Consider the following 12,230-nt stretch of genomic DNA (forward strand, 5'->3'; position numbering starts at 1 on the left):
TACATACAAGGCCATCCTCTCTTGCTTGAATGTGACCTATGTCCAGTGAATTTTGGTGTGGTCTTCCTAGGAGTCTATTATTTTAAATCTATTTTTCTCCCATTTCACAATTTCTGAGTACTGCTTTAGAAGATCCACTGGTGTGAAAAGATGTGGAAGAAGCCTGTAAGAAGGGTAATTATTTATTCATTTAGTTTTTTCTATATTTTCCTCCATATAACTGACTTCTCTGTCTTCCCAACCTGTCTCTCTCTCTCTCTCTCTCTCCCAAAAGAGTGGAGTGTTGGGAGGGAGTTTTACCTTTTGTTTTGTGTTTAACCCATTTCTGAATTTCACTGACTGTTCCATTATTTGGGTACTGGAATTACTTTTTTTAAGGAAACGCAGTACAAAATTTAATGAGATGTAATAACACCTGAAATTTGATCTTCTGTATTCATCTGCTGTGATGAGGGAAAGTTATGCTCTTTGGTCTGCAATGATATAGAAAACATATCAAAATTAATAGGCAAGAACTTGCTCTTATTTTTAAGTGTGAGACACTCAACATTTAAATGTATATTAATTTTAAATGTTAGACATGCCACATACATTAAGACTTACCCAGCTTTAATGACATTTTAAAGGTTGCCTCTGTCATAAAAGTAGCAAAAGAACATCTTAGAAATGAATGAAAAATTAGAGAAACTAAGAAAACAAAGAGAGAGCTCAGAAAGGGACTGGTTCCAAGTTAAAAACATAAAACTACTTTTAAAATGTGTTGTGTAACTAAATGTGTTACAAAGTAGATAGAAGAATGTCTTAGTTGTATTTGTTAGCTTTTGTGTCATCACATCACAAGCCTATGAAATGTTTGATATAATAGAGATCCTGATTAACGTATCAGACATTTGTTATTTCAGTTAGATTTTGACAGCTTAAGTTTATATAAAGTAAAAAACGTTCTTCTTTAATACAGCTGCCACTGGAGATATGCCATCTTACCAGATACGAACTCCCACCACAGCCTTGCCTCAGGGAGTGGTAATGGCAGCTTCACCAGGAACTTTGCATAGCCCTCAGCAGCTAGCAGAAGAGGCAACACGCAAAAGGGAACTGAGACTTATGAAAAATAGGTAAGAGTGTGTAACTGTAATATAATTATTAGTTACGGCGGCAAAGTGCAAATGTCAGCTACGATTAATCTTCTTCAAAGGAAAGTATTATAATAAATTCTTATTCTTAAGGTATTGTGGCCCATGATTTGATGGAGGGAGAGCAGAACATTCTTAGCTGTTAAACCACCAAGTGTGTACCTACATAGAACTGATGTATAATGGCCAATAATTACCTAAACCATAAGTTGCTTTGCTTCCACTGAGTCGTGAGGAACACCCTTTCCTGCAAAACTGTGTTACTAAATCTAAGCTTTCATTGAAAAATATATTTCTAGCCTTCATGACTGTGAAAATCAGTTTCAACCTTAACTGATCAGAAAGCAATGCAGTGTTGTCTTCCCGAGTCTACAGAGAGCCTGAAACAATAATTCTCAAATCAAAGGCATGAGCTGTCCGACTCATCCCCATGGACTTTTAACACTGAAATATAATTATGACAATTTAAATATTAGTGTTAACTTTTTCATTGCCAGTCATATTTTGTAGAGGTATCCAGCTAGTGTACTTATCACATAGTTATGTAAGCTACACTTCTTCAGGAGCCAAAAAGCCCCAGCAATCATCCACCCCTTTGTTGCTGTTAAATATATTCGACATTCGACTATTCGACATTGGTGAGGCCTCATCTGGAGTACTGTGTCCAGTTTTGGGCCCCACACTACAAGAAGGATGTGGATAAATTGGAGAGAGTCCAGCGAAGGGCAACAAAAATGATTAGGGGTCTAGAACACATGACTTATGAGGAGAGGCTGAGGGAGCTGGGATTGTTTAGCCTGCAGAAGAGAAGAATGAGGGGGGATTTGATAGCTGCTTTCAACTACCTGAAAGGGGGTTCCAAAGAGGATGGCTCTAGACTGTTCTCAATGGTAGCAGATGACAGAACGAGGAGTAATGGTCTCAAGTTGCAGTGGGGGAGGTTTAGATTGGATATTAGGAAAAACTTTTTCACTAGGCGGGTGGTGAAGCACTGGAATGGGTTACCTAGGGAGGTGGTGGAATCTCCTTCCTTGGAAGTTTTTAAGGTCAGGCTTGACAAAGCCCTGGCTGGGATGATTTAACTGGGAATTGGTCCTGCTTCAAGCAGGGGGTTGGACTAGATGACCTTCAGGGGTCCCTTCCAACCCTGATATTCTATGATTCTATGATTCTATGATATCTAAATATAAGATTTCAACATTACATTTACAGTTCTGTTCTTTAGTATACATGTATAAACACATTTCCCTCTGATCTTCTCTCAGAGATGATTTCCTAGCTTTTTCTTTGAGTGCTTGTCCATTCCAACCAGGTGTGCATGCACCACATGCACATTGCCGGAAATTTTTCCCCGTCGGGTCGGCCGTGGAGCCCTCTGGAGTGGCGCCTTCATGGTACTCAATATATGAACCTGCCAACCCAGCCCCTCCTCAGTTCCTTCTCACCACCTGTGATGGTTGTCGGAACTGCAAGTGGCTTGCTTACAAGTTCTCCTCGCTTCCCCTAGCTTTATAGTGTAGTCTACCTTAGTAGTTTATAGTTGTTCTAGTTTTATTAGTTGCTAGTAGTTCTGTTAGGAATGGGGAGTTTCCCCTCCATCCCAACCTTTCCCCTTGGGGACCTCGGGGCATGCCTTGATCCCTGGGGTTCAAGCCATGCAAGTCCTGCAATAAGCCCATGCCAACAGGCGACCCCCATGATGCTTCTTTAAAGTGTCTGGGGGAGGCTCACCAAGCCGATAGGTGCAGGATTTGCAAGGGTTTTCAACCCAGGGCCAAAAAAGAGTGGGATTTCAGGTTGAAACACTCCTCATGGAGGCGGCTCTTAAATGCAGCCCGCCTTGGCACGGCAGGAGCCAACACCGAGCTCCTCAGTGCAGAGCACACCAGCATCGGCGACAGAATTGGCACTGCAGAAGATCTCCGAGCAAACAGAGACTTGTGGCACCACGCTGATCCCCCGTGCCTAAGACTGTGGGAACTGCCCAGCACCGGTCCCACTCTCCAGCACTGCAGAAAAAGCATGCCAAGCAGGGTAGAGACGGATCTCCTGTGAGACCCTCCCCTGTGGTCTTTGCCAATGGGACGTGTCCCAGAGAGGAACACCCGGCCCTGAGACCCTTGGAGTCAGCTTTGGGAACTTCAGACACGCAAGGAGTACTGTTGAGCCCGGGACCGTTGGACTCCCCAGTCCACATGGTGGAGAAGGTGGGGCTGCTGTCCACTCAGGACACCTTCGAGGCTGCGCAGTTTCCGACTCTCTGTAACAAGCCCCCGGCACCACCGATGGTGCTACCATCCTGTGGCAAACCAACAATGATGTGTTTGGCCGCATCACCAGGTCAGCAATCCCTAGCACTGGAAGGGGGTGCCGCTCGGTGTCCCGGTGCTGGTCCCTGGATCGTCAGAGTCCCACTCCCAGCACCAGTCATCATTGCATCACCGATCTGCTCGATACAGATCGAGGTCTCAGCACAGCTCCCCTTCCATGTGGCTCCACTCACCTGGCCAGCTCCGAATGGCACTGCATGGCCCTCTAGATACCGGTCCCCATCCTCAGTATCAGACATGGGGTCTGGCTACTCACACCGGAGCCAGCACCGCTCAACATATCGACGGCCTGATGTGGGTACAATACCATGGCCGCCCCAATTGCAAGGATCGGCACAGTGGCCTTTTTGGACCCCCTGGGCATATCACCAGTCCCCAGGGTACCTTGTCCAAGGGCTCCCAGTCGGTGGCATCTGAGCCCAGGCTCCCGTGCCCAGAGGTGCTGAAGGGATTCCGGTTACAACATCTTCACCAACACAGACCCCTGCCCCTACGGTGAAACAGGGGATTATCGACCCAGAACAGCAGGTCAATCAGCAGGTCCCCATGGACCAGCAGGCCCTAGGTGACCTGGTTCCCCCACCTGCATCCCCCTCTTCCCCAGATGAGGCGGTAGTGGGAACTTTTGTCTCAGGACCACCACCCATAGATAATCGCGCCCACCAGGATCTACTCCGCAGGGTGGCGCTCAACATGGGCTTGCAAGCCAAGGAGGTGGTGGAACAGGAGGACCCAATGGTGGGCATTTTGGCCCCAGAAGGTCCATCCCGAGTAGCACTGCCACTCATTAGGACCATTCAAAACAACATCAGAACTGTGTGGCAGATCACAGCCTCCATCCCTCCAGGGGCCAAGGGAGTAGAATGCAAGTACTTTGTTCCCTCCCAGGATTACGAGTATCTATACTTCCACCCACAGCCCTGCTACTTGGTGATGTCTGCGGTCAATGAACGTGAAAGGCAGGGGCAGCGGGGACCCATGCCTAAGTCCAAGGACTCTAAAAAAACTAGACTTTTTTGGTAGAAAGGTCTACACCACGGGGGGCCTACAGCTCAGGATCACTAATCAGCTGGCAGTCCTGAGCAGATATAATTTTAACTCATGGAACTCCATGCTCAAATTTAAGGAGCTAATACCATTGGAGTCCAGAGACGAGTTTGGGGCCATTGTGGAGGAGGGCAAGACAATGGCACAGACCTCTTTACAGGCCTGACTGGACGCTGCTGACTCAGCAGCGCGTACCTTGTCCTCTGGCATAGCCATGAGGAGGACCTCATGGCTTCAAGTTTCAGGCCTACACCTCGAGGTCCAACAGACTCTGCAAGACCTGCCCTTTAATGGGACAAGATTATTCACGGAGCAAACAGACTCTAGGCTACACAACCTAGAGGATTCGAGGGCAATGATGAAGTCGCTGGGGTTGCATACCCCAGCTACTCAGCGAAAACACTTTTAAACCTCAGCCCCTTCAACGTCCTTACCAACCTTGCCCTAGGCAAGACTTTTCTATAAGGCGAGGTAGGAACAGCAGGCATAAGCCACCCCAGCCCGCATCTCCAAGCAGGCCTTTTGAAGGTGCACCCGGGGACGACGTGCCAGACTGTATATCGGATCCTCAACTCTGCTTTCGGAATCATCTATCCCACTTCTACTGTGCATGATCCCAAATAACATTGGACCACTGGGTTGTCCACATGGTAGAAGTGGGATATTCTCTCCAATTGTGCTCCTCCCCTCCCTTCCACCCCCCTTCTCCTTCAGGGACCCTTCTCACGAGCAGCTTCTTATCCAGGAGGTGCAATCACTCCTCGCCATAGAAGCAGTGGAAGAGGTTCCTCAGGAGCTAAGGGGCAAGGGGTTCTACTCCCGCTATTTCCTAATCCCCAAGGCAAAGGGGGGGTGTCAGACCCATTCTAGACCTGTGTGGCCTCAACAGGTTCATGGTGAAGTGGAAGTTATGCATGGTCTTCCTGAGCACTATTATTCCTTCCCTGGATCCGGGAGACTTGTATGTTGCCCTAGACATGAAAGATGCATACTTTCACATAGCTGTTCGGCCCGCGTACAGACAATTTCTGTGGTTTGTAGCCAGACACAAACACTATCAGTTCATGGTCTTCCCCTTCGGTCTGTCGACAGCATCTCAAGTGTTCAGCAAGTGTCTGTTGGTTGTAGCAGCCTTTCTCCGCATGAGGCAGGTGCAGGTATCTCCCTACCTCGACGACTGGCTAATCAGGGAGCACACCAGCCAGCAGGTGGAGTCTCAAGTCCGACTAGTCAGAGCAATTTTCAAGAGGCTGGGTCTCCTGCTCAACATGAACAAGTCAACCTTGTCACCAACTCAAAGAATAGAATTAATCGGTGCAGTGTTGGACTTGGTGCAGGCAAGGGCGCTCCTGCCAGAGACCCCATTTCAGACCATGACAGATATTATCCAAAGCCTCAGATGGTACCCAACCACTACCGCAAGTGGATGCCTGAGTCTCCTCAGCCACATAGCAGCCTGCACTTATATGGTTCGGCATGCCAGACTGAGGCTCAGACCACTTCAAGCGTGGCTCACATCTGTATACTGCCTGGGGCACAATAGCCTGGAATCTGTGGTCACGGTGCCAGACCAAGTACTCGAGTCCCTCCAGTGGTGGCTCAACTCTTGCACAGTCTGCAAGGGAGTCCCCTTCAACAGCCCCCAGCCCTCCTTGTCCCTAGTAAGGGACGCATCAGCTCTGGGTTGCAGGGGTGCATCTGGGAGAGCTCCAGACACAAGAATTATGGTTGCAGGATGAGCTCTCCCTGCATATCAATATCAGAGAGCTCAGAGCAGCATGGCTAGCATGCCAAACCTTTCTATTCTGGCTCCAAAGCCACTGTGTGTTGTTAATGATGGACAACACCACGGCCATGTTTTACATCAACAAGCAAGGTGGAGCCCACTCTTCCCCCCCTATGTCAGGAGGCCCTTCAGCTATGGGAGTTCTGTATAGCCCACTCCATTCACCTGAAGGAGTTCTGTCTCCCAGGTGTGCAGAATGAACTAGCAGACCACCTCAGAGGATCGTTTCACAATCATGAGTGGGCCATCGATCCCGATGACATATATTCCATCTTCCAAAAATGGGGTTTTCCCCAGATCTATCTGTTTGCCATCCGGAGCAACAGGTGGTGCCCCATGTTCTTCTCCTTTCAGAAACACAGCCCAGGTTCGATCTTGGATGTGTTCCTGCTCCCCTGGGGAGACCGTCTCAATATGCTTTCCACCATTCCCACTCGTGCACAGAGTACTGCTGAAAATCCGCAGAGACAGAGCTGTAGTAATTCTGCTGGCCCCAGCATGGCCCTGCCAGCATTGGTATACGATGCTTCTGGAGCTGTCAGTGGACACTCCCATCATGTTACCACTCTTCCCCGATCTGATCACGCAGGACCACGGTCACTTTCATGACCCGGACCTCCAGTTCCTCCATCTCACAGCTTGGAAGCTTCATGGCTAAACCCAATGGAGCTCCTGTGTTCGGAACCAGTAAGAAAGGTCCTGCTCGGCAGCAGAAAACCATCCACCAGGGCCACTTATCTGGCCAAGTGGAAAAGATTCACTTGCTGGTGAGCCGAACATCACATTCCCGCACTCCAGCTGTCTATTCCACTCATCCTGGAGTAGCATCTGCACCTCAACCAACAAGGCCTGGCAGCATCATCCATCAAGGTACACCTTGTTGCTATCTCGGCCTTCCATCCGGGCACGTCTGGATGCTCCATATTCACTAACCCTATGGTAGGATGTTTCCTTAAGGGCCTGGATTGGCTATATCCTTGGGTTAGACAGCCTATTCCAGTTTGGGACCTTAACCTGGTCCTCTCCAGATTAATGGGACCCCCATTCAAACCACTGGCAACTTTCTCCCTTCTCTACCTGTCATGGAAGGTAGCTTTCCTGGTCGCCATCATGTCAGCCAGGAGGGTGTCAGAGTTCAAGGCCCTTGCCTCTGACCCACCCTACACGGTCTTCCACAAGGACAAGGTACAACTCAGACCTCACTGGCCTTTCTCCCTAAAGTAGTGTCACAATTCCGTACTAGCCAAGACATTTTTCTACCTGTCTTCTATTCCAAGCCACACAACAGTACCCAAGAGCAAAGGCTCCACTCATTGGATGTTTGGCAGGCATTAGCATTCTACATTGAATACACAAAGCTGTTCAGGAGGTTGAACCAACTGTTTGTGGCAGTGGCGGACTGCATCAAGGGACTCTTGATCTCATCTCAAAGATTATCTTCCTGGATCAAGGCCTGTATCCGCACATGTTATGAGCTGGCCAAGGTCCCAGACCTGCTTCTTAAGGCTCATTCCACAAGGGCACAGGCCTCATCAGCTGCATTTCTGGCCCAGGTCCTGATACAGGAAATCTGCAGGGCAGCTACTTGGTCCTCGGTGCATACGTTGACCTCTTACTATGCCATCACACAGAACGCCAGAGATGATGCAGCTTTCGGCAGAGCGGTGCTCCAATCAGCGATTCCTTGACTCCAACCCCACCTCCAGGGTAGAGCTTGGGAGTCACCTGAGTGGAATAGATATGAACAAGCACTTGAAGAGGAAAAACAGTTACTCACCTTCTTGTAACTGTTGTTCTTCAAAATGTGTTGTTCATGTCCATTCCTATACCCACCCTCCTATCCCTCTGTTGGAGTAGCCAGCAAGAAGGAACTGAGGAGGGGCCGGGTTGGTAGGGTCATATATTGAGTGCCATGAAGGTGCCACTCCAGGGGGCTCCACAACCGACCCAACGGGAGCTGCTGGGAGAAAAAATTCCGGCAACTGTGAATGCAGTGCGCGCACACCTGATTGGAATGGATGTGAACAACACATCTCGAAGAACAGTTACAAGAAGGTGAGTAACTGTTTGTTTTTTTTTATAGTGTAGTCATAATACGTAATATGTGTCACCTGGACTCTTCAGAGCCGGGGAAGAATGGGTGCATCTCAGTCCTTTCAAATACTTCAGAACCCTGTCAGCAGACAGGCAGTCTGGAAATCTCCATGGCTAGAAGCATTCAGCCCTTGGAATAGGTCTCCTAAATTGTTAGTGAAAAAGAAATCTGTAGCCTGTGGATCCAGAGTGGTACAGGTATTGGGACCCAGCCCTTTAGGAGATGCATCTCTCAGTTCTGTTCCTCCCCAGTATGCTTTCATTGGTTCAGCTCTCAGAGAGTGGTGACCTGTCAGGCCAGGCAGATTGCCCACAATGAAAACTTCCTATACAACTTCAGAAAAAGCTAGTGAGTATGTCTAAGTAACTGCCACACCCTATTTCTGAATGTTTCTGGGTCCTTTTAACTAAGTTTCCCCGCATATGCAGAGACACAGTATGCTAACTAAAATCCATGTCTCCCCTCCACTGCTTCTCTCTCCTTCTTGGGACAAACAAGGTCAGATGATGCAGTATAAATAGGGTTGCTAGTTTAGGCTGGATGTATTCCTGAAGGTTTCGTCACATGACATAGTCTTTAGTTAAAGATTAATGTGAATTCCTAGAGTCTCCAGGACAATCTTGGAGGGTTGGCAAACATAAGTATAAAGCATGTGGGTTACAGTTGCTGTCTGCTTGCTTCTTTTGGAAGGAAGCATAAAATTATTGCTGTCTGAAACTCGAATATCTGCATTATTTTCAAAACCTCTACCCAAATGTACATCAAAAATATAAATCCTGCAGGATGAAAAATATTTCTGTGATTAAAATCAGTTATTTTCTCTGTAACACAAATTACATTATCTTCTTTGTATTTTTTTAAATATAAACTACATTTAAATTTGGTGGGTGTGTAATGAAGTATCTATCCAGTGTGTACTGTAAAAGAAACTTTTATTGTACTCTGAAATTATTGTTGCAGACTGTTACATGGCATGCTGTGAGGAAGATGTTTTTCAAAATAAATAAAACTGCCATAGGATAACTTCAGTTTTGGTTGCTTTAGGTGTGACAGTTGGTGCACTGGGTCACTTTGGATATGTTTTTTTAATTTTTTGGGATGTACTTTGGTGTGCAGAATAAGCTAAACTATCTTGCTTTCTTCATTCATTACTCTGACTTCTATAATGGTGTTGTTTTCTCATCTATGGATGTGCATACCTGCTGCTAACCTCAGTGGAATTTAGATGCATGCACTTAGCAGGAAGAAATAGACCCCTATGTAAATCTCTACATTACTGAATTGCTGCATCCTTTCTTATTGCATTCATGATATTGTGTTGCTCTCTTGCCTATCTTCATTTTAAATCACTCTATGACGATTGTCGTGTTTTCGTACTGCTTCCTGTTCTTTTTAATTCTTTTCTCTTCAGTTTCTGAACTAGTTTCACACCCTCTTCTTCAGAGAATGCAGGAAAGCATTTTTCTTAATATATGATGACAATTTATAACATCATCCCTGTAAATATTAAGGGGTGGGATTCTCAGATGTGCTTAAATATCCAACGAAGTTGGGTGGTAACTCACTCAAGTGCTTTTGAAAATCCTTCCCAAACTGCTTAACTTTTATGTAACAGAATTTTGAACAGATTTATGAAAAGGGTGGTTGTCTTTGCATAAAAAGAAGAATCAGAACTCTATGAGTACAAGTGAATGTTTTTAAAGAAAACAGTTATGCCCATGTTGAATTATAACTAACTCTAACCCATAGTTTTGCAAAAGTAAGGTCAAGGTTACATTAAATTGAAACTTGGCATGTAATCTGGTGCTTCTACATTAAGTGTTTTGAAAGGTAATTCTGTAACATTTTTGGAGTTAAACTTTTTGATTGCAGAATATGATGCCCCGAATACCTGCATAAGCACATCAAAATGGGATGTAATGGGAACAAAAAAATGCTGTTTTCAGAAATGAAGGCAGTAATTAAATCATAATAGTGCAGTTGAAGGAGGTTCATTAACATCTGATTATTGTCCCCACTGTGTGTGTCTGGGTTCATGTGAGTAAAAGTTCATTCATTGTACTGTAAAAGCTGAGCAAACTATATTAATTAACAAGCTGTTCCTGTTGTCTTAAGTTGCTGTTTAATCGTGCAATGGTCTACAGTTATTGCTTAGCTTTCTTTGTGTCTGACGTATGATTGATCTATTGTGGAATTGTAGGGATTTCAGGTAATTTCACTTATCCAGTCTTTGCCGTGTTGTGGCTGTTCCTGTAGTTATTTGCCTTGTGTTGGTTCTAGGGAAGCTGCTCGAGAATGTCGCAGAAAGAAGAAGGAGTATGTCAAATGTCTTGAAAATCGTGTGGCTGTGCTTGAAAACCAAAACAAGACACTGATTGAGGAACTCAAGGCCCTCAAAGATCTTTATTGCCATAAAGCAGAATAACTGTCTTTGACTTGGACCTTGTTTACTATGAACTTTAATCAAGTCATGAGATGAAGCAATTCTACAGATTGCCATGTGAATTTGAGGAAGGGACACTTGTGACCCTTGTGAACCCAGTTTTGCTTAGTGTTTTCAGACTGATTTGGGAAATTGTTCCAAAATTTGGAATGCTGTCATGGTCTCCATACTATACTGAGCTTTCTTCAATCTGCATTTTCTAATAGCTGCAAATGGCGTTTTTGTTTGCACTCTTTACTTCTGCTTTTTGCAGGGAAGCTGCTAAAGAATGTCGACGTCGGAAGAAAGAATATATAAAATGTCTGGAGAGTCGTGTTGCAGTGCTAGAAGTTCAGAACAAGAAACTTATAGAGGAGCTTGAAACCCTAAAAGACATTTGTTCTTCCAAAACAGATTAGTAGAAATATTTATTATGCTGTGAACTGATTACAACATGTCCAGTTGCTTTTGAAGACAACACCTAGCCAATAAGAATTACGACTTTTTCTTTGTGTCATTTATCTTATTCTCTAACCCCTAACATTCCTGAAATACTTTTTTGCATTTTGTAGATTCTTAGATGTAACTTCATTTTTTTTTTCAAAGGAGACAAATGTTCAGGTGTGTGTAAGATGGTTAAAAGTGCAACATTTATAAGAGCTGTTCCATTGCCCTATATTTGCATTTACTACTTTTTATGTGTTATTGATAGTGTCCTACACACAAAAATATTGTACAGGTGTTTTAAAGCGAATCATCAAAGATAATGCATCCAGTAATACAACAAAATTAAACTACCCAAAGTATCTCAGGAAAGAGTTTATATAAAGTATGTTATGATAACACAAATGTATTAGAATACTAGACTATAAATTAATTTATGGCCTATTTTTCTTAGTTGCTTTGCCAAGAAAATATTGTATTGCTGTCACTGAGTGCCATGGTTGAAGACAGTTTTTAATAGAACCATGTTGTTTACCCTTTGTAGCATTTGTTGTTCATTTAAACATCTGGCACGTTTAAACTGTTTTTAATCTGATGGTGAGATATGAAAAATACCTTGGAGAAGGTTTTAGTATAAACTTTATATAACTTGAGCAAGCTCTTCAATATTATAATACAAATATTTTAAACACCTGGATGAAGTTCCAAATATCTGTTAGATGGCTCCTTGTTACTTATACTTCAGGCATTATACAAAATATCTGATGTATTAGTGTATTATGTATCAGAATTGACTTTGCATCCTGAATGCTAACAGATCAGTGTTCTGAACAGGACCAAGCTGTTCATTATAATGGGGGCTGAGATGTGGAATCCTTTTTGGTTTTTCTATGAGATGGCAAAAGGGACTGAAGATTCTTTTTTTTTTTCTTGGTCAGGGAGGCTCTCAAACCAACACTAGCTCTCTGCTGGC

At 44.8% G+C, this 12,230-nt stretch overlaps 1 protein-coding gene across 6 annotated transcripts in view; it reads left to right on the forward strand.

Moving 5' to 3' along the window:
- Nucleotides 1-11,791, forward strand: part of CREM (cAMP responsive element modulator) — a 79,587-nt gene extending 67,796 nt beyond the window's left edge. For 4 of the 6 annotated variants that reach the window (XM_077808315.1, XM_077808314.1, XM_077808309.1 and 1 more), the window contains 2 exons: nucleotides 959-1,115; nucleotides 10,672-11,229. In XM_077808315.1, the coding sequence (XP_077664441.1) occupies nucleotides 959-1,115; nucleotides 10,672-10,816 (302 nt within the window). In that variant the 3' untranslated portion in view covers nucleotides 10,817-11,229. Of the gene's footprint in view, nucleotides 1-118; nucleotides 175-958; nucleotides 1,116-10,671 lie in introns of all 6 variants that reach the window. The other 2 variants (XM_077808313.1, XM_077808310.1) reach the window with 2 other exon arrangements.
- Nucleotides 11,792-12,230: the final 439 nt, after the last annotated feature.

Source organism: Eretmochelys imbricata, chromosome 2 (genome assembly GCF_965152235.1).
Source record: "Eretmochelys imbricata isolate rEreImb1 chromosome 2, rEreImb1.hap1, whole genome shotgun sequence".
Classification (NCBI taxonomy): domain Eukaryota; kingdom Metazoa; phylum Chordata; order Testudines; family Cheloniidae; genus Eretmochelys; species Eretmochelys imbricata.